The sequence below is a fragment of the Oncorhynchus clarkii genome, chromosome 17 (assembly GCF_045791955.1).
Source record: "Oncorhynchus clarkii lewisi isolate Uvic-CL-2024 chromosome 17, UVic_Ocla_1.0, whole genome shotgun sequence".
NCBI lineage: Eukaryota > Metazoa > Chordata > Actinopteri > Salmoniformes > Salmonidae > Oncorhynchus > Oncorhynchus clarkii.
In genome coordinates this window covers 10690120-10713491 of record NC_092163.1, presented here as the reverse complement: position 1 = coordinate 10713491, position 23372 = coordinate 10690120, and the positions used below count along the sequence as shown (strand labels likewise).

At 54.6% G+C, this 23372-nt stretch overlaps 2 protein-coding genes across 2 annotated transcripts in view; both read right to left on the bottom strand.

Moving 5' to 3' along the window:
• Window positions 1–21177, bottom strand: part of LOC139370243 (transportin-2) — a 52806-nt gene extending 31629 nt beyond the window's left edge. Inside the window, exons 1-15 of the mRNA XM_071109600.1 lie at window positions 20957–21177; window positions 19329–19428; window positions 19062–19137; window positions 18799–18948; window positions 18212–18318; window positions 17994–18127; window positions 17729–17810; window positions 15772–15894; window positions 15115–15233; window positions 14880–14940; window positions 14583–14754; window positions 13502–13654; window positions 12222–12447; window positions 2594–2765; window positions 534–728 (exon numbers count right to left, since the gene is read on the bottom strand). Of these exons, the coding sequence (XP_070965701.1) occupies window positions 534–728; window positions 2594–2765; window positions 12222–12447; window positions 13502–13654; window positions 14583–14754; window positions 14880–14940; window positions 15115–15233; window positions 15772–15894; window positions 17729–17810; window positions 17994–18127; window positions 18212–18318; window positions 18799–18948; window positions 19062–19137; window positions 19329–19427 (1869 nt within the window). The 5' untranslated portion in view covers window position 19428; window positions 20957–21177. The remainder of the gene's footprint in view (window positions 1–533; window positions 729–2593; window positions 2766–12221; window positions 12448–13501; window positions 13655–14582; window positions 14755–14879; window positions 14941–15114; window positions 15234–15771; window positions 15895–17728; window positions 17811–17993; window positions 18128–18211; window positions 18319–18798; window positions 18949–19061; window positions 19138–19328; window positions 19429–20956) is intronic.
• A 506-nt stretch (window positions 21178–21683) lies between these two features.
• On the bottom strand, window positions 21684–22876 carry LOC139369565 (relaxin-3-like). Its single transcript, XM_071108812.1, has 2 exons — window positions 22558–22876; window positions 21684–22387 (listed from the first exon to the last, which is right to left on the bottom strand). The coding sequence occupies exons 1-2, from the start codon at window positions 22733–22735 to the stop codon at window positions 22092–22094; spliced, it is 474 nt and encodes a 157-aa protein (XP_070964913.1). The 5' UTR covers window positions 22736–22876; the 3' UTR covers window positions 21684–22091.
• Between the last annotated feature and the right edge of the window lie 496 nt (window positions 22877–23372).

Genomic DNA, 23372 nt, shown 5'->3' with positions numbered 1-23372 from the left:
AAGAATAACGGTCTGGGGCTGTTTTTAATGGATCGGGCCCCTTAGTTCCAGTGAAAGGAAATCTTAACTCTACAGCATACAATGACATTCTAGATGATTCTGTGCTTTTAATTATGTGACAACACGTTTGGGGAAAGCCCTTTCCTGTTTCAGTATGACAATGTCTCCGTGCGCAAAGCGAGGCCCATACAGAAATGGTTTGTCGAGATTGGTGTGAAAGAACTTGACTGGTCTGCACAGAGCCCTGACCTCAACCCCATCGAACACCTTTGGGATGAATTGGAACGCCGACTGCAAACCAGGCCTAAATCGCATGACATCAGTGTCTGATCTCACTAATGCTCGAGGCTGAATGGAAGCAAGTCCCTGCAGTAATGTTACAACATCTAGTGGAAAACCTTCCCAGAAGAGTGGAGGCTGTTATAGCAGCAAAGGGGGACCAACTCCATATTAATACCCATGATTTTGGAATGAGATGTTCGACGAGCAGGTGTCCACATACTTTTGGTTGTGTGTGTGTGTGCGCGTCTCACCATAGCCTGAGCCAGTGTTTTCTGCACCAGTGTAACACAGCGCTGGTAGACTGGTTCACAGTAGGGCAGGAAGCCACTCTGGAGGGCTGTAGCTACAGAGGACAGGCACTCTAACAGAGGAAACAGGTCCTTATCTTCATCCTTCAGCTCATTCCACTTGGCGATGAGAGGAGGCATCAGCTTCTCTATGTACTCCTAGAGGAGAGAAAGACGAGGGGAGAGAGAGAGGGGGAGGAAAAGAGAGAGAGAGAGGGGGAGGAAGAGAGAGAGAGAGAGAGGGGGAGGAAGAGAGAGAGAGAGAGAGAGAGGGAGGAAGAGAGAGAGAGAGAGAGAGAGAGGGGGAGGGAGAGAGAGAGAGAGAGAGGGGGAGGAAGAGAGAGAGAGAGAGAGGGGGAGGAAGAGAGAGCGAGAGGGGGAGGAAAAGAGAGCGAGAGGGGGAGGAAAAGAGAGCGAGAGGGGGAGGAAAAGAGAGCGAGAGGGGGAGGAAAAGAGAGCGAGGGGGAGGAAAAGAGAGCGAGAGGGGGAGGAAAAGAGAGCGAGAGGGGGAGGAAAAGAGAGCGAGAGGGGGAGGAAAAGAGAGCGAGAGGGGGAGGAAAAGAGAGCGAGAGGGGGAGGAAAAGAGAGCGAGAGGGGGAGGAAAAGAGAGAGAGAGGGGGAGGAAAAGAAAGAGAGGGGGGGGAAAGAAAGAGAGGGGGGGAAAGAGAGAGAGGGGGGGGGAAAAGAGAGAGGGGGGAGGAAAAGAGAGAGGGGGGAGGAAAAGAGAGAGAGGGAGGAAAAGAGAGAGAGGGAGGAAAAGAGAGAGGGGAGGAAAAGAGAGAGAGAGGGGGAGGAAAAGAGAGAGAGAGGGGGGAGGAAAAGAGAGAGGGGGGGAGGAAAAGAGAGAGAGGGAGGAAAAGAGAGAGGGGGAGGAAAAGAGAGAGGGGAGGAAAAGAGAGAGGGGGAGGAAAAGAGAGAGGGGAGGAAAAGAGAGAGGGGGAGGAAAAGAGAGAGAGAGGGGGGAGGAAAAGAGAGAGAGGGGGGGGGAGGAAAAGAGAGAGGGGGGGGGAGGAAAAGAGAGAGAGGGGGGAGGAAAAGAGAGAGAGCGAGGGAGGAAAAGAGAGAGAGCGGGGGAGGAAAAGAGAGAGAGCGGGGGAGGAAAAGAGAGAGAGAGGGGGAGGAAAAGAGAGAGAGAGGGGGAGGAAAAGAGAGAGAGGGGGGGAGGAAAAGAGAGAGAGGGGGAGGAAAAGAGAGAGAGGGGGAGGAAAAGAGAGAGAGAGGGGGAGGAAAAGAGAGAGAGAGGGGGAGGAAAAGAGAGAGCGAGGGAGGAAAAGAGAGAGAGGGGGAGGAAAAGAGAGAGAGGGGGGGAGGAAAAGAGAGAGAGAGGGGGGAGGAAAAGAGAGAGAGGGGGAGGAAAAGAGAGAGACGGGGAGGAAGAGAGAGAGAGGGGGGAGGAAAAGAGAGAGAGAGGGGGGAGGAAAAGAGAGAGGGGGGGAGGAAAAGAGAGAGAGGGGGGAGGAAAAGAGAGAGAGCGAGGGAGGAAAAGAGAGAGAGCGAGGGAGGAAAGAGAGAGAGAGGGGGAGGAAAAGAGAGAGAGAGGGGGAGGAAAAGAGAGAGAGGGGGGGAGGAAAAGAGAGAGAGAGGGGGAGGAAAAGAGAGAGAGAGGGGGAGGAAAAGAGAGAGAGAGGGGGGAAAGAGAGAGAGGGAGAGGAAAAGAGAGAGCGAGGGAGGAAAAGAGAGAGAGGGGGAGGAAAAGAGAGAGAGGGGGGGAGGAAAAGAGAGAGAGAGGGGGGGGAGGAAAAGAGAGAGAGAGGGGGGGAGGAAAAGAGAGAGACGGGGAGGAAGAGAGAGACGGGTAAAACTTGTAAAAAACAATAACAGGAACAGAGTCAAAGAAAAAATATAAACAAATAAGCCGAAAGCTAACTACCGCCCTCCCGAAAGCTAACTACCGCCCTCCCGAAAGCTAACTACCGCCCTCCCGAAAGCTAACTACCGCCCTCCCGAAAGCTAACTACCGTCCTTCGAATTGGAAACTGAGGGTAACTAGAATCGGTGTTGAACTAGCTTAACTCCCTACTAACCGGTTGGTTGAGGTGGTGTCCTACTGAGTCCGCCAGTGTTCCTATAGCGTCGTACAGTATGAGCAGGTTCTTGTGTTGGTATTTTCCAAAGGCGAAGACCAGAGTATCCAGAATGAAGCTCAGATAGGGAACCAGCTCTGTACAGGCCTCCTCCTCTAGGGTAGCAAACGCACTGAGAGGGGAGGGAGGAGAGAGGGAGGAGGGAGGGAGGAGAGAGGGCAGAGGGCGAGGGGGGGAGCAGGAAACATTCATTCATTGTCGTATCTCATCAAGACCTTGAATTCCAGTTCAACATCTTTATTCTCTCAAAAAACCCATCCCTCTCCCCACACACACACACCCCCACCACTCTCCCCACACACACACACACACCCCCACCACTCTCCCCGCACACACACACCCACCACTCTCCCCGCACACACACACCCACCACTCTCCCCGCACACACACACCCCCACCACTCTCCCCACACACACACACACACACCACCACTCTCCCCACACACACACACCCCCACCACTCTCCCCACACACACACACACACACACACACACCCACCACTCTCCCCACACACACACACCCCCACACACACACACCCCCACCACTCTCCCCACACACACACACCCACCACTCTCCCCACACACACACACACCCCCACCACTCTCCCCACACACACACCCCCACCACTCTCCCCACACACACACACCCACCACCACTCTCCCCACACACACACACCCACCACCACTCTCCCCACACACACACACCCACCACCACTCTCCCCACACACACACCCACCACCACTCTCCCCACACACACACACACCCCCACCACTCTCCCCACACACACACACACACACCCCCACCACTCTCCCCACACACACACACACCCACCACCACTCTCCCCACACACGCACACCCCCACCACTCTCCCCGCACACACACACCCACCACTCTCCCCGCACACACACACCCCCACCACTCTCCCCACACACACACACACACACACACCACCACTCTCCCCACACACACACACACACACACACACACACACCCACCACTCTCCCCACACACACACACCCCCACCACTCTCCCCACACACACACACCCCCACCCCCACCACTCTCCCCACACACACACACCCACCACTCTCCCCGCACACACACACACCCCCCACCACTCTCCCCACACACACACCCCCACCACTCTCCCCACACACACACACCCACCACCACTCTCCCCACACACACACACCCACCACCACTCTCCCCACACACACAACACACCCACCACCACTCTCCCCACACACACACACACACACACCCACCACCACTCTCCCCACACACGCACACCCCCACCACTCTCCCCACACACACACACACACACCACTCTCCCCGCACACACACACACACCACTCTCCCCGCACACACACCCACCACCACTCTCCCCACACACACACACACCCACCACCACTCTCCCCACACACACACACACCCCCACCACTCTCCCCACACACACACACCCACCCCCACCACTCTCCCCACACACACACACCCACACCCCCACCACTCTCCCCACACACACACACCCCCACCACTCTCCCCACACACACACACCCACACCCCCACCACTCTCCCCACACACACACACCCCCACCACTCTCCCCACACACACACCCACACCCCCACCACTCTCCCCACACACACACACCCACACCACTCTCCCCACACACACACACCCCCACCACTCTCCCCACACACACACACCCACACCCCCACCACTCTCCCCACACACACACACACACACACACACCCACACCCCCACCACTCTCCCCACACACACACACCCCCACCACTCTCCCCACACACACACACCCCCACCACTCTCCCCACACACACACACCCCCACCACTCTCCCCACACACACACACCCCCACCACTCTCCCCACACACACACCCCCACCACTCTCCACACACACACACACCCACCACCACTCTCCCCACACACACACACCCACCACCACTCTCCCCACACACACACACACCCACCACCACTCTCCCCACACACACACACACCCACCACCACTCTCCCCACACACACACACACCCACCACCACTCTCCCCACACACACACACACCCACCACCACTCTCCCCACACACACACACACCCACCACCACTCTCCCCACACACACACACACCCACCACCACTCTCCCCACACACACACACACCCACCACCACTCTCCCCACACACACACACACACCCACCACCACTCTCCCCACACACACACACACCCACCACCACTCTCCCCACCACCACTCCCCACACACACACACACCCACCACCACTCTCCCCACACACACACACCCCCACCACTCTCCCCACACACACACACCCCCACCACTCTCCCCACACACACACACCCCCACCACTCTCCCCACACACACACCCCCACCACTCTCCACACACACACCCCCACCACTCTCCACACACACACACACCCACCACCACTCTCCCCACACACACACACCAAACACCACTCTCCCCACACACACACACACCCACCACCACTCTCCCCACACACACACACACCCACCACCACTCTCCCCACACACACACACACCCACCACCACTCTCCCCACACACACACACACACCCACCACCACTCTCCCCACACACACACACACCCACCACCACTCTCCCCACCACCACTCCCCACACACACACACACACCCACCACCACTCTCCCCACACACACACACCCACCACCACACCCCACACACACACACACACCCACCACCACTCTCCCCACACACACACACACCCACCACCACTCTCCCCACACACACACACACACCCACCACCACTCTCCCCACACACACACACACCCACCACCACTCTCCCCACACACACACACACCCACCACCACTCTCCCCACACACACACACACCCACCACCACTCTCCCCACACACACACACCCCCACCACTCTCCCCACACACACACACCCCCACCACTCTCCCCACACACACACACCCCCACCACTCTCCCCACACACACACACCCCCACCACTCTCCCCACACACACACACCCCCACCACTCTCCCCACACACACACCCCCACCACTCTCCACACACACACACACCCACCACCACTCTCCCCACACACACACACCCACCACCACTCTCCCCACACACACACACACCCACCACCACTCTCCCCACACACACACACACCCACCACCACTCTCCCCACACACACACACACCCACCACCACTCTCCCCACACACACACACACCCACCACCACTCTCCCCACACACACACACACCCACCACCACTCTCCCCACACACACACACACCCACCACCACTCTCCCCACACACACACACACACCCACCACCACTCTCCCCACACACACACACCCACCACCACTCTCCCCACACACACACACACCCACCACCACTCTCCCCACCACCACTCCCCACACACACACACCCCCACCCCCACTCTCCCCACACACACACACCCCCACCACTCTCCCCACACACACACACCCCCACCACTCTCCCCACACACACACACCCCCACCACTCTCCCCACACACACACCCCCACCACTCTCCACACACACACCCCCACCACTCTCCACACACACACACACCCACCACCACTCTCCCCACACACACACACCAAACACCACTCTCCCCACACACACACACACCCACCACCACTCTCCCCACACACACACACACCCACCACCACTCTCCCCACACACACACACACCCACCACCACTCTCCCCACACACACACACACACCCACCACCACTCTCCCCACACACACACACACCCACCACCACTCTCCCCACCACCACTCCCCACACACACACACACACCCACCACCACTCTCCCCACACACACACACCCACCACCACTCCCCACACACACACACACACCCACCACCACTCTCCCCACACACACACACACCCACCACCACTCTCCCCACACACACACACACACCCACCACCACTCTCCCCACACACACACACACCCACCACCACTCTCCCCACACACACACACACCCACCACCACTCTCCCCACACACACACACACCCACCACCACTCTCCCCACACACACACACCCCCACCACTCTCCCCACACACACACACCCCCACCACTCTCCCCACACACACACACCCCCACCACTCTCCCCACACACACACACCCCCACCACTCTCCCCACACACACACACCCCCACCACTCTCCCCACACACACACACCCCCACCACTCTCCCCACACACACACCCCCACCACTCTCCACACACACACACACCCACCACCACTCTCCCCACACACACACACCCACCACCACTCTCCCCACACACACACACACCCACCACCACTCTCCCCACACACACACACACCCACCACCACTCTCCCCACACACACACACACACCCACCACCACTCTCCCCACACACACACACACCCACCACCACTCTCCCCACCACCACTCCCCACACACACACACACCCACCACCACTCTCCCCACACACACACACCCCCACCACTCTCCCCACACACACACACCCCCACCACTCTCCCCACACACACACACCCCCACCACTCTCCACACACACACACACCCACCACCACTCTCCCCACACACACACACCCACCACCACTCTCCCCACACACACACACACCCACCACCACTCTCCCCACACACACACACACACCCACCACCACTCTCCCCACACACACACACACCCACCACCACTCTCCCCACCACCACTCCCCACACACACACACACCCACCACCACTCTCCCCACACACACACACCCCCACCACTCTCCCCACACACACACACCCCCACCACTCTCCCCACACACACACACCCCCACCACTCTCCCCACACACACACCCCCACCACTCTCCACACACACACCCCCACCACTCTCCACACACACACACACCCACCACCACTCTCCCCACACACACACACCAAACACCACTCTCCCCACACACACACACACCCACCACCACTCTCCCCACACACACACACACCCACCACCACTCTCCCCACACACACACACACCCACCACCACTCTCCCCACACACACACACACACCCACCACCACTCTCCCCACACACACACACACCCACCACCACTCTCCCCACCACCACTCCCCACACACACACACACACCCACCACCACTCTCCCCACACACACACACCCACCACCACTCCCCACACACACACACACAACCACCACCACTCTCCCCACACACACACACACCCACCACCACACACCCCACACACCCACACCCCCACCACCACTCTCCCCACACACACACACACCCACCACCACTCTCCCCACACACACACACACCCACCACTCTCCCCACACACACACACCCCCACCACTCTCCCCACACACACACACCCCCACCACTCTCCCCACACACACACACCCCCACCACTCTCCACACACACACACACCCACCACCACTCTCCCCACACACACACACCCACCACCACTCTCCCCACACACACACACACCCACCCCCACGCTCCCCACACACACACACACACCCACCACCACTCTCCCCACACACACACACACACCCACCACCACTCTCCCCACACACACACACACACACCCACCCACCACCACTCTCCCCACACACACACACACCCACCACCACTCTCCCCACCACCACTCCCCACACACACACACACACCCACCACCACTCTCCCCACACACACACACACACACCCACCACCACTCTCCCCACACACACACACACACACCCACCACCACTCTCCCCACACACACACACACCCACCACCACTCTCCCCACACACACACACACCCACCACCACTCTCCCCACACACACACACACACCCACCACCACTCTCCCCACACACACACACATCCACCACCACTCTCCCCACACACACACACATCCACCACCACTCTCCCCACACACACACACACCCACCACCACTCTCCCCACACACACACACACCCACCACCACTCTCCCCACACACACACCCACCACCACTCTCCCCACACACACACCCACCACCACTCTCCCCACACACCCCCACCACCACTCTCCCCACACACACACCCACCACCACTCTCCCCACACACACCCACCACCACTCTCCCCACACACACACCCACCACCACTCTCCCCACACACACACACACCCACCACCACTCTCCCCACACACACACACACCCACCACCACTCTCCCCACACACACACACACACCCACCACCACTCTCCCCACACACACACACACCCACCACCACTCTCCCCACACACACCCACCACCACTCTCCCCACACACACACCCACCACCACTCTCCCCACACACACACACACCCACCACCACTCTCCCCACACACACACACACCCACCACCACTCTCCCCACACACACACACACACCCACCACCACTCTCCCCACACACACACACACCCACCACCACTCTCCCCACCACCACTCCCCACACACACACACACACCCACCACCACTCTCCCCACACACACACACCCACCACCACTCCCCACACACACACACACACCCACCACCACTCTCCCCACACACACACACACCCACCCCCACTCTCCCCACACACACACACACACCCACCACCACTCTCCCCACACACACACACACCCACCACCACTCTCCCCACACACACACACACCCACCACCACTCTCCCCACACACACACACACCCACCACCACTCTCCCCACACACACACACACACCCACCACCACTCTCCCCACACACACACACACCCACCACCACTCTCCCCACCACCACTCCCCACACACACACACACACCCACCACCACTCTCCCCACACACACACACCCACCACCACTCCCCACACACACACACACACCCACCACCACTCTCCCCACACACACACACACCCACCACCACTCTCCCCACACACACACACACACCCACCACCACTCTCCCCACACACACACACACCCACCACCACTCTCCCCACACACACACACACCCACCACCACTCTCCCCACACACACACACACCCACCACCACTCTCCCCACACACACACACCCCCACCACTCTCCACACACACACACACCCACCACCACGCTCCCCACCACCACACCCCACACACACACACACACCCACCACCACACTCCCCACACACACACACCCACCACCACTCCCCACACACACACACACACCCACCACCACTCTCCCCACACACACACACACCCACCACCACTCTCCCCACACACACACACACACCCACCACCACTCTCCCCACACACACACACCCCCACCACCACTCTCCCCACACACACACACACCCACCACCACTCTCCCCACACACACACACACCCACCACCACTCTCCCCACACACACACACCCCCACCACTCTCCCCACACACACACACACCCCCACCACTCTCCCCACACACACACACCCCCACCACTCTCCCCACACACACACACCCCCACCACTCTCCCCACACACACACACCCACACCACTCTCCCCACACACACACCCCCACCACTCTCCACACACACACACACCCACCACCACTCTCCCCACACACACACACCCACCACCACTCTCCCCACACACACACACACCCACCACCACTCTCCCCACACACACACACACCCACCACCACTCTCCCCACACACACACACACCCACCACTCTCCCCACACACACACACCCCCACCACTCTCCCCACACACACACACCCCCACCACTCTCCCCACACACACACACCCCCACCACTCTCCACACACACACACACCCACCACCACTCTCCCCACACACACACACCCACCACCACTCTCCCCACACACACACACACCCACCACCACTCTCCCCACACACACACACACACCCACCACCACTCTCCCCACACACACACACACACCCACCACCACTCTCCCCACACACACACACACACACCCACCACCACTCTCCCCACACACACACACACCCACCACCACTCTCCCCACCACCACTCCCCACACACACACACACACCCACCACCACTCTCCCCACACACACACACACACACACCCACCACCACTCTCCCCACACACACACACACACACCCACCACCACTCTCCCCACACACACACACACCCACCACCACTCTCCCCACACACACACACACCCACCACCACTCTCCCCACACACACACACACACCCACCACCACTCTCCCCACACACACACACATCCACCACCACTCTCCCCACACACACACACATCCACCACCACTCTCCCCACACACACACACACCCACCACCACTCTCCCCACACACACACACACCCACCACCACTCTCCCCACACACACACCCACCACCACTCTCCCCACACACACACCCACCACCACTCTCCCCACACACCCCCACCACCACTCTCCCCACACACACACCCACCACCACTCTCCCCACACACACCCACCACCACTCTCCCCACACACACCCACCACCACTCTCCCCACACACACCCACCACCACTCTCCCCACACACACACCCACCACCACTCTCCCCACACACACCCACCACCACTCTCCCCACACACACACACACCCACCACTCTCCCCACACACACACACACCCACCACCACTCTCCCCACACACACACACACCCCCACCACCACTCTCCCCACACACACACACCCACCACCACTCTCCCCACACACACCCACCACCACTCTCCCCACACACACCCACCACCACTCTCCCCACACACACCCACCACCACTCTCCCCACACACACACACACCCACCACTCTCCCCACACACACACACACCCACCACCACTCTCCCCACACACACACACACCCACCACCACTCTCCCCACACACACACACACCCACCACCACTCTCCCCACACACACACACACCCACCACCACTCTCCCCACACACACACACACCCACCACCACTCTCCCCACACACACACACACCCACCACCACTCTCCCCACACACACACACACCCACCACCACTCTCCCCACACACACACACACCCACCACCACTCTCCCCACACACACACACACCCACCACCACTCTCCCCACACACACACACACCCACCACCACTCTCCCCACACACACACACACCCACCACCACTCTCCCCACACACACACACACCCACCACCACTCTCCCCACACACACACACACCCACCACCACTCTCCCCACACACACACACACCCACCACCACTCTCCCCACACACACACACACCCACCACCACTCTCCCCACACACACACACACCCACCACCACTCTCCCCACACACACACACACACCCACCACCACTCTCCCCACACACACACACACACCCACCACCACTCTCCCCACACACACACACACACCCACCACCACTCTCCCCACACACACACACACACCCACCACCACTCTCCCCACACACACACACACACCCACCACCACTCTCCCCACACACACACACACACACACACACACACACCACCACTCTCCCCACACACACACACCCACCACTCTCCCCACACACACACACACCACTCTCCCCCCCACCTCACACACCCTCCCCACCAGCCCCCCCCTCACCACACCTGCAGGCGGCCTCCTGAACTCTCTTGTTCCCGTCCAGGATCCTCTTGAGGAGTTCAGTCATGAGGGGTTTGAGGTGGGAGTCGGGGGGCTGGCTGACCACCCAGTGGGCGTAGCGGGACAGGGTCCAGCAGGCGATGGAGCGCACCAGGGCCTTCTTATCACAGAGACACTGGATGAGGTGAGGCATCAACTCTGGTAGGTAGGGAACCATGCCCTGCATACAACCTGAGGAGAGAGGAGGGGGGTGTGACTCACATGCTTTTAGTTCCATTTAGAAAATAAAAAAGGATGGAGATCAGGGGATGGAGGTCAGGGGATAGAGGTCAGGGGATAGAGGTCAGGGGATAGAGGTCAGGGGATAGAGGTCAGGGGATAGAGGTCAGGGGATAGAGGTCAGGGGATAGAGGTCAGGGGATAGAGGTCAGGGGATAGAGGTCAGGGGATAGAGGTCAGGGGATAGAGGTCAGGGGATAGAGGTCAGGGGATAGAGGTCAGGGGATAGAGGTCAGGGGATAGAGGTCAGGGGATAGAGGTCAGGGGATAGAGGTCAGGGGATGGAGGTCAGGGGATAGAGGTGATAGAGGTCAGGGGATAGAGGTGATAGAGGTCAGGGGATAGAGGTGATAGCGGTCAGGGGATAGAGGTGATAGCGGTCAGGGGATAGAGGTGATAGCGGTCAGGGGATAGAGGTGATAGCGGTCAGGGGATAGAGGTGATAGCGGTCAGGGGATAGAGGTGATAGCGGTCAGGGGATAGAGGTGATAGCGGTCAGGGGATAGAGGTGATAGCGGTCAGGGGATAGAGGTGATAGAGGTCAGGGGATAGAGGTGATAGAGGTCAGGGGATAGAGGTGATAGAGGTCAGGGGATAGAGGTGATAGCGGTCAGGGGATAGAGGTGATAGCGGTCAGGGGATAGAGGTGATAGCGGTCAGGGGATAGAGGGGATAGAGGTCAGGGGATAGAGGGGATAGAGGTCAGGGGATAGAGGTCAGGGGATAGAGGTCAGGGGATGGAGATCAGGGGATGGAGGTCAGGGGATGGAGGTGATAGAGGTCAGGTGATAGAGGTGATAGAGGTCAGGGGATAGAGGTCAGGGGATAGAGGTGATAGAGGTCAGGGGATGGAGGTCAGGGGATAGAGGTCAGGGGATAGAGGTCAGGGGATAGAGGTCAGGGGATAGAGGTCAGGGGATAGAGGTCAGGGGATAGAGGTCAGGGGATAGAGGTCAAGGGATAGAGGTCAAGGGATAGAGGTCAAGGGATAGAGGTCAAGGGTTACCCTCAGCGATAGCCCCCAGCACCAGTATTCCAGACTCCTTGACGACCCAGTCTGGGTGGAACAACAGGCCCTTCAGCAGGGGCAGCAGGTGGGGGAGGAGCTCATCACGAAACACGTTAGCCAACACGTCTAACGCTGCCGCTGAACACTTCCCTGTTAGAGAGACAGAGGTTACAACACTTCCCTGTTAGAGAGAGAAACAGAGGTTACACCACTTCCCTGTTAAAGAGACAGAGGTTACAACACTTCCCTGTTAGAGAGAGAGAAACAGAGGTTACAACACTTCCCTGTTAGAGAGAGAAACAGAGGTTACAACACTTCCCTGTTAGAGAGAGAAACAGAGGTTACAACACTTCCCTGTTAGAGAGAGAAATAGAGGTTACAACACTTCCCTGTTAGAGAGAGAAACAGAGGTTACAACACTTCCCTGTTAGAGAGAGAAACAGAGGTTACACCCCTTCCCTGTTAAAGAGACAGAGGTTACAACACTTCCCTGTTAAAGAGACAGAGGTTACAACACTTCCCTGTTAGAGAGAGAAATAGAGGTTACAACACTTCCCTGTTAGAGAGAGAAACAGAGGTTACAACACTTCCCTGTTAGAGAGAGAAACAGAGGTTACAACACTTCCCTGATAGAGAAACAGAGGTTACAACACTTCCCTGTTAGAGAGAGAAACAGAGGTTACAACACTTCCCTGTTAGAGAGAGAAATAGAGGTTACAACACTTCCCTGTTAGAGAGAGAAACAGAGGTTACAACACTTCCCTGTTAGAGAGAGAAACAGAGACAGAGAGAGAAACAGAGACAGAGAGAGAAACAGAGACAGAGAGAGAAACAGAGAGACAGAGAGAGACAGAGAGAGAAAGAGGTTACAACACTTCCTACACCACTAATTAAACAGTGACTGATTTAGACCAGGTGTGTGTGCATCTTCATGGGTAATCAGTAACAACTGAGAACAGGAAAAACTGGCCCTAAATCTTCTCTCTTGGCGGGACAAACACTAAAGACTGGCTGCCAATCCCATTTCCCCGGCTCTGATTGGTCAGCTGAGCTGTCACGCAATCCCTCAACCACTCACGCAGGTTCCAGTCGGAGAGCGTGTCATCGTCGTCATCGTCATCGTCGTGGTCCTCCCCCTCCTCCCCCTCTCCTCCCTCGTGTTGCAGGGTGACGGTGCGTGACTTGTGGAAGCGAGGCTTGATGTCCTGCTCACTGTCTGGTACGGTGTCGTCCTCCTCCTCTACATCTCCCTGGGGGAGGGAGGGAGAGGGGGGGGACGTTAAGTCATGGTTCTCTCTAGTTGTGTATTAGGAGTGGGACATCCAGACTGACTCACACAATCACTCACACACAGACTGACTGACTGTAAACTCACTTTTAGGAGGATGATGTCTATCTCAGAGTACTTCATCCCATTCACCAGGATAGGGATGAGTCTGGAGAGAGACAGGAGAGATGGTGATAACCACACTAGTCCTCTTTATCCAGCTACACCCCTACTAAAAACTCACCTAGCCATCACTTCATCTGCGTGTCTGATGTGTGTCCGTCCATGAGTGTGTGTATTTGAGTGTGTCACTGCCCCCGCGTGCGGGCGGGTGTGTACTTACTGGACCAGGTGCCCAGACAGGGCCTCCTTGCAGACGGGCTGCTCAGCCAGGGTGAGCCAGAACTCACAGGCCTCCAGACTGACATTCTCATCTGGGTCCTGGGTTCGCTGGAGCATGTACTGGGGATGAGAGAGATCTCTTATAGAAACAGAAGGCAATATGGAAGAGAGGTATGGGGCCATAAGAATAGAGAGAGAGAGAAATAGCAGAACAGATTGAGTGTAGGACGTTTACAAAAACACATGGAACATGAGTGATGAATGAAATGAGTGTATGAGGAAGGTCAAAAGTGCACAGGGTCATGGGGTCAGGGGTTGTAGGTTGTACCTGTATGATGCTGTGCAGGTGTGGTATGAGGTCATAGGGTTAGAGGTCAGTGTTCGTCGATGGTACCTGTACGATGCTGTGCATGTGTGGTATGAGGTCATAGGGTTAGAGGTCAGAGTTCGTAGGTGGTACCTGTACGATGCTGTGCATGTGTGGTATGAGGTCATAGGGTTAGAGGTCAGAGTTCGTAGGTGGTACCTGTACGATGCTGTGCATGTGTGGTATGAGGTCATAGGGTTAGAGGTCAGAGTTCGTAGGTGGTACCTGTACGATGCTGTGCATGTGTGGTATGAGGTCATAGGGTTAGAGGTCAGAGTTCGTAGGTGGTACCTGTATGATGCTGTGCATGTGTGGTATGAGTCGGTCTATCCGGACCTCCAGCAGCATGACCAGAGCTCTACACACGTTCTTCCTCACCTCACAGTCCTCATCCCCCGCTAGCGCAAACAGACTCTGGAGAGAGAGGGGGGGGGGTCGTTATAATAAACATTTAGACTCTGGAGAGAGAGGGGGGGTCGTTATAATAAACATTTAGACTCTGGAGAGAGAGGGGGGGGTCGTTATAATAAACATTTAGACTCTGGAGAGAGAGAGGGGGGGGCGTTATAATAAACATTTAGACTCTGGAGAGAGAGAGGGGGGGGGGGGCGTTATAATAAACATTTAGACTGGAGAGAGTGGGGGGGGGGTCGTTATAATAAACATTTAGACTGGAGAGAGAGGGGGGGGGGGACGTTATAATAAACATTTAGACTGGAGAGAGAGGGGGGGGGGTCGTTATAATAAACATTTAGACTGGAGAGAGAGGGGGGGGGTCGTTATAATAAACATTTAGACTCTGGAGAGAGAGGGGGGGTCGTTATAATAAACATTTAGACCCTGGAGAGAGACGGGGGGGGCGTTATAATAAACATTTACTCTGGAGAGAGGGGGGGGTCGTTATAATAAACATTTAGACTCTGGAGAGAGAGGGGGGGGGGGTCATTATAATAAACATTTAGACTCTGGAGAGAGGGGGGGGGGGTCATTATAATAAACATTTAGACTCTGGAGAGAGAGGGAGGGGGGGGTCATTATAATAAACATTTAGACTCTGGAGAGAGAGGGGGGGGGTCGTTATAATAAACATTTAGACTCTGGAGAGAGAGGGGGGGGTCGTTATAATAAACATTTAGACTCTGGAGAGAGAGGGGGGGGTTGTTATAATAAACATTTAGACTCTGGAGAGAGAGGGGGGGGGGGGTCGTTATAAACATTTAGACTCTGGAGAGAGAGGGGGGGGTCGTTATAATAAACTAGTGCAAAAAAGTAGTGCACTATATAGGGACTAGGGCTCTGGTCTAAAGTAGTGCACTATATAGGGACTAGGGCTCTGGTCTAAAGTAGTGCACTATATAGGGACTAGGGCTCTGGTCAAAAGTAGTGCACTATATAGGGACTAGGGCTCTGGTCTAAAGTAGTGCACTATATAGGGACTAGGGCTCTGGTCTAAAGTAGTGCACTATATAGGGACTAGGGCTCTGGTCTAAAGTAGTGCACTATATAGGGAATAGGGCTCTGGTCAAAAGTAGTGTACTATATAGGGACTAGGGCTCTGGTCAAAAGTAGTGCACTATATAGGGAATAGGGCTCTGGTCTAAAGTAGTGCACTATATAGGGACTAGGGCTCTGGTCTAAAGTAGTGCACTATATAGGGACTAGGGCTCTGGTCTAAAGTAGTGCACTATATAGGGAATAGGGCTCTGGTCAAAAGTAGTGTACTATATAGGGACTAGGGCTCTGGTCAAAAGTAGTGCACTATATAGGGAATAGGGCTATAGTCTAAAGTAGTGCACTATATAGGGACTAGGGCTCTGGTCTAAAGTAGTGCACTATATAGGGAATAGGGCTCTGGTCTAAAGTAGTGCACTATATAGGGACTAGGGCTCTGGTCTAAAGTAGTGCACTATATAGGGACTAGGGCTCTGGTCAAAAGTAGTGTACTATATAGGGAACAGGGCTCTGGTCAAAAGTAGTGCACTATATAGGGACTAGGGCTCTGGTTAAAAGTAGTGCACTATATAGGGACTAGGGCTCTGGTCAAAAGTAGTGCACTATATAGGGACTAGGGCTCTGGTCTAAAGTAGTGCACTATATAGGGACTAGGGTTCTGGTCTAAAGTAGTGCACTATATAGGGACTAGGGCTCTGGTCTAAAGTAGTGCACTATATAGGGACTAGGGCTCTGGTCTAAAGTAGTGCACTATATAGGGACTAGGGTGCCATTTTAGTCACAACCCCTGTCTCACCTCGATGAAGGTGTCGATGTGATCCATCAGAGCCTGGGCTCTACTGCTGATGAACTGATTCACACACGCTATGGCATGAGACCTGGAGGGAGGGTGAGAGAGAGCAGAAACAAAGTTGGTTGAATTCAATAGCTGCCTTAAGAAGAAATCAACTACTTGTCAGGGAGCGAAGAAAGAAAGAAAGAAAGAAAGAAAGGCAGGCAGACAGAAAGAATGAAAAAAAGAGCACAGACCTGATCTGGGTGACAGAGACAGACAGACAGACCTGATCTTTGGGCTGCAGTGTTTAAAGAACTGTAGGAACTTGGGGATCATGATGTTCAGGGGTCTGTTGAGAGCATCACTGTCCAACAGCTCTGAAGAATCCTCACAGATCTTCTGCAGTGCTCCGAATGAACCCTGCACACAAACACACAGAGAAAGTTAAACATAGGCCCTACATGAACAATCAAAAGATTAGATGGGAGCGTGTGTGTGTGTGACCTCGCAGGTATTGTAGTCTTCAGAGTTGAGCAGGTTACAGAGTTGAGGGAGGAGTTCAGGCCATGTCTGCAGCTCTCCTTTAGATGCTATGGTTGTTATCAAGATGCCTGAGAGACAGGAGGCAGAGGGTTACACACACTAACTAATAGGCACACACACACACACACACACTAACTAATAGGCACACACACACACACACTAACTAATAGGCACACACACACACACACACACACACACACACACACACACACACACACACTAACTAATAGGCACATACACACTAACTAATAGGCACACACACACACACACACACACACAAACATTATTTATTGTGCATTTCTGTTCTTCCTTGTTATTCTTAGTACTACTATTGATTACTGCATTGATGGGTTTAGAGCTGCAAGAAGGAATTTCACTGTATGTGACATTAAAACCTGAAACTGAAAGTTGAATACACACACACACACACACTTCAGCTTGCTGATTAACGCATACTCCCCCACAGACTGACACCAGTACCTGCAAAGGCTCAACCACCCACACATCCTGACTCACTTTGCAGCACACACACACACTCTTTCTCTTACCGATGGTTGCTCTGATGAGGGGCGAGGGATCTCCGATGTTGTTGAGACATTCCCTCTTGATGAAGTCAGCGACCAGAGGAGGAAAGTTCTGGTAGTGGGCCTTCACATTGTTCTTCAATATGAGACCACTTAGAGAACGCGTCGGCTCATCTACAGAGAAAGGGGGTTGGTTTGAAAGGAAAGCGGGAACGATTAGTAACCACTGACTAATGCTCGCAACCATTTGATATAGATCTTACACACACACACACACACACACTTACCCTCTGATTTGAGGCTTGTAAGGACGAAGATGAGATAGTTGTTGAAGTCTGGGAACTGGTTGAGCTGTTCCAGTTTCTACACACTGTTAAGGAACACCCCTCCACTGACAAAACAATCAACATGGCAAATCACCAACAATCCCGCACACATTCATGACTCATCTTTCACTCACACCCCGTTGAGACACATTATGGAGTATGGAAAACAATCACACAGCCTCTCTCTCTCTCGAACGCAGACACACTGCTGTGTGTTTGAGAGGATACTTCCTGCACAGCTCTCTGTGTGGCTGTGTCTGGAGACTGGGAGTCCTTCAGCAGCTGAAGCACCTGCTGCAAACCCTGTTCATCCGGCTGCCACTCCATCCTACACACACACACAGACACACACACACACACACACACACACACACACACACACACACACACACACACACACACACACACACACACACACACACACACACACACACACACACACACACACACACACACACACACACACACACACACAGAGAGAGAGAAAGAGTGGCTTGAATGTTTCTCTACATTTTCCTTACAGCCTCCGCCGGCTACATAGTTTTCTGTTGCTACTAGTGTCGCTGTCACAAGCAGAGTTGTCTCTCTAGCCCAACATCACATCAGAGTTGTCTCTCTAGCCCAACATCACATCAGAGTTGTCTCTCTAGCCCAACATCACATCAGAGTTGTCTCTCTAGCCCAACATCACATCAGAGTTGTCTCTCTAGCCCAACATCACATCAGAGTTGTCTCTCTAGCCCAACATCACATCAGAGTTGTCTCTAGCCCAACATCACATCAGTTGTCCCTCTAGCCCAACATCACACCAGAGTTGTCCCTCTAGCCCAACATCACAAGCAGAGTTGTCGCTCTAGCCCAACATCACAAGCAGAGTTGTCGCTCTAGCCCAACATCACAAGCAGAGTTGTCGCTCTAGCTCAACATCACAAGCAGAGTTGTCGCTCTAGCTCAACATCACAAGCAGAGTTGTCGCTCTAGCCCAACATCACAAGCAGAGTTGTCGCTCTAGCCCAACATCACAAGCAGAGTTGTCTCTCTAGCCCAACATCACAAGCAGAGTTGTCTCTCTAGCCCAACATCACAAGCAGAGTTGTCTCTCTAGCACAACATCACATCAGAGGCAGAGGTGTCTCTCTAGCCCAACATCACATCAGAGGCAGAGTTGTCTCTCTAGCCCAACATCACATCAGAACGCAGAGTTGTCTCTCTAGCACAACATCACATCACAAGCAGAGTTGTCTCTCTAACCCAACATCACAAGCAGAGTTGTCTCTCTAGCACAACATCACATCACAAGCAGAGTAAAGAATAGAACGCGTCAGTCAAGGGTCGGAATGCAAAGAACGCATTCTAATCACCAGCATCAGGACTACCTTCACAACCGACCTGGGACCAAAACAAATAGCACATCAACGGACGTTGACAAAGTAATTTAGATACCTAGCTAACGTTAACTAGTTTGTTAGTAGTAATCAGTCCCCATTATAAACACGACACGTAACTAGCCAACGTTACCTAATCTAGCTTTGCCTTCGCAAGCATTCCGCATTGCATGCTAGCTACGCTAGTTAGCAATTTTGCTAGCTAATAAAGTAGGGAGTCCCTGGCCGGCTTGGGCAAGTAGGCCGATACGGCCTCGCATTTCGCCGCAAGTGACATTAACTCGTTAGCTAGCTAACTACATAAACATCTAACAAATGAACGAGTGTAGACATTGTTAGCTAGCCAAATGCAAACGCTAAAGACAACACAATGACATATTATATGGCTAACGTTGGTTAATTGGCTAGTTAGTTGGGTATCTAGCTAGCTAATAGCTTCATGTTGAAAGTGCCGCCAAAGAAAGCCTTTACCTGGTCGCACCGATTTGTCAGATCCGTAATTGCTTTGTTAGCAGTAGCTACCGGTACCGTGGCAATGAGCATTTACAGAATGGCAGATGCAATCCAGATGTATTTAGTAGCAAAGGGTTTGGATCTCTCACTTTGTTTTTAGAGCAAAGAGATAATCCCGAACCCCCTTTCTGTTGCGATAAGTAGCTCTGGCTCTGTGTGAGAAATAGCTGTCATGTCAGTTTCAAAAATCCACCAGCAGGTCCTTGTTCGGCTTCCGTACATGGCTCAACGTTCCACACGCTTGATTAGTTTTGCCCAATCGCCAATCTGTTCACATCACACGTGATTACACTGCAAAATCAATTAGGTCAATATAATAGACAATCTTTCATCAAAGGGGGGGGGGGGGGGTCATCATATTTTAAACAGGTGTGCAGGACCGAGTTTGGGAAATCCTGATCTAGTCTATTGTTGTTGAGAAATAAAGTATTTGTGGTAAAATATGTTCAGATACTGTAATACATCAAGTAAGAGTCATTCAGAAATGTCAATGAAGAGTAACACATTACCACTTTCAAAACACAACTTTATTGGACTGTCATATCAGTAACTAAACACACAAAAACTGCTCATAATACTGACATAGGTTGGAGAATACATGACCCTAAATGATCAACACAATGATCCAGGAGAAGGAGAAGAAGCAGGAGGAATGGAAGGATAGAAAAGTGGAGGGATGGAGGGAAGGAGGGATGGGGGGGCTAGAGGGATGGAGGGCTAGAGGCAAGGAGGGATGGAGGGCTAGAGGGAAGGAGGGCTAGAGGGATGGAGGGCTAGAGGGAAGGAGGGAGGGATGCTCAACAGAGGGATGAAAAGGAGAGGTGTTGGTAGTGCTCAACAGAGGGATGAAAAGGAGAGGTGTTGGTAGTGCTCAACAGAGGGATGAAAATGAGAGGTGTTGGTAGTGCTCAACAGAGGGATGAAAAGGAGAGGTGTTGGTAGTGCTCAACAGAGGGATGAAAAGGAGAGGTGTTGGTAGTGCTCAACAGAGGGATGAAAAGGAGAGGTGTTGGTAGTGCTCAACAGAGGGATGAAAAGGAGAGGTGTTGGTAGTGCTCAACAGAGGGATGAAAAGGAGAGGTGTTGGTAGTGCTCAACAGAGGGAGCTGATCTCGCTCTTGCTGCAGCCCCACTTGCAGCAGGCGTTGGAGAGGCCCACCACGACATCCCGCCCCTTCCTGTCCGCACTGCGCAGCGCCTCTAGCACTTCCTCTGAGATGGGCGAGCGGGCCAAACGACTGAACACAGCAGCGGCAGAGCCCCCCTCCCTGACCTCGCCTGCCCAGCCCTGAGCCTCCAATCCTGGACGCTGCTTGCTGGCGAGGCCGGGGATGGCGTTGGAGCTCCATGGGCTGTAGGCCTCAGTCTCCTCGTCAATGGAGATGTCACCTGGAAGGACGAGGAAAATAAAATGATTTGAATGCTTAATAGAAAAGAAATGGCTACACACACGCACACACAGGCACACAGGCACACATAGACAATCAATCCCACACATTCACAACCACAGCCACAGGTACACATACACATCGTCTCTCACAGACACACACCCATCTCACCGGCGTCGCCCACTCCTCTCCTCCAACGCGATCCTCCGCAGGTGAAGATGACGGCCCGTATAAACTCTCTCCCGCACAGCTTCACACCGTAGATAGAGTTAGCGTGGCCCTCTGCAGCCTGCACCATACCCACCAGCGCCACCAACAGGCCAAACGTCAACACTGCAGCCTTCCACATGATCAGGAGCGACAGATGGAGAGAGAGAGGAAAGAGGAGTCCAAGAGAAAGAGCCTTGAAAGTGACAGCCCGGCTGCAGGTGTGGATCAGTGGTCTGGTGAAGGTTGGGTGAGTCTCTGTGTGTCTCTGTCGGTGTCTCCTTCGCTCTCACCCGGTGGTGCTGTGTGGTTCTCTTGGCGGACCCAGAACCCCTTATATAGAGAGAGTCCAGCCCAGCACCGCTGACTGAAGCTTTATGCGTCCTACGGAACCCTCGTTTTCTACCTAGTGTACAACTTCTGAACACAGCCAATTGGATTTCCTATGGGCTCTGGTCTAAAGTAGTGCACTATATAGGGAATAGGGCTCCACTTGGCGAGACCCATGACAATGACCAAGTCTCCCCCCTCTCTCTCTCTCATCCCCCTGGCCTCAGAGTACAGCCAGATAAGAAATGACTAAGACCTGAGACCTTTAGGAGAACAATGGTCCCAATAAGAGAGGTTGCGATTAAAATGGTGTCCCTGGTTAAAAGGTCATATCAGAGGTGTAGTCTTTAATCTAATCGTCAGCGACCTTTCAGTGTTTCCTGGCTGCTTCCACTGTCACAACTTGGGGAACCTGCTATCTATCATGTCTGGCTAGGGATAGGATCGCT

Coding starts and splice junctions, on each gene's coding strand:
- LOC139369565 (XM_071108812.1), bottom strand. CDS start 22,735: ATGTGGAAGGCTGCAGTGTTGACGTTTGGCCTGTTGGTGGCGCTGGTG. Junction 22,388..22,557: donor GAGAGGAGTGGGCGACGCCG/GTGAGATGGGTG, acceptor TCGTCCTTCCAG/GTGACATCTCCATTGACGAG.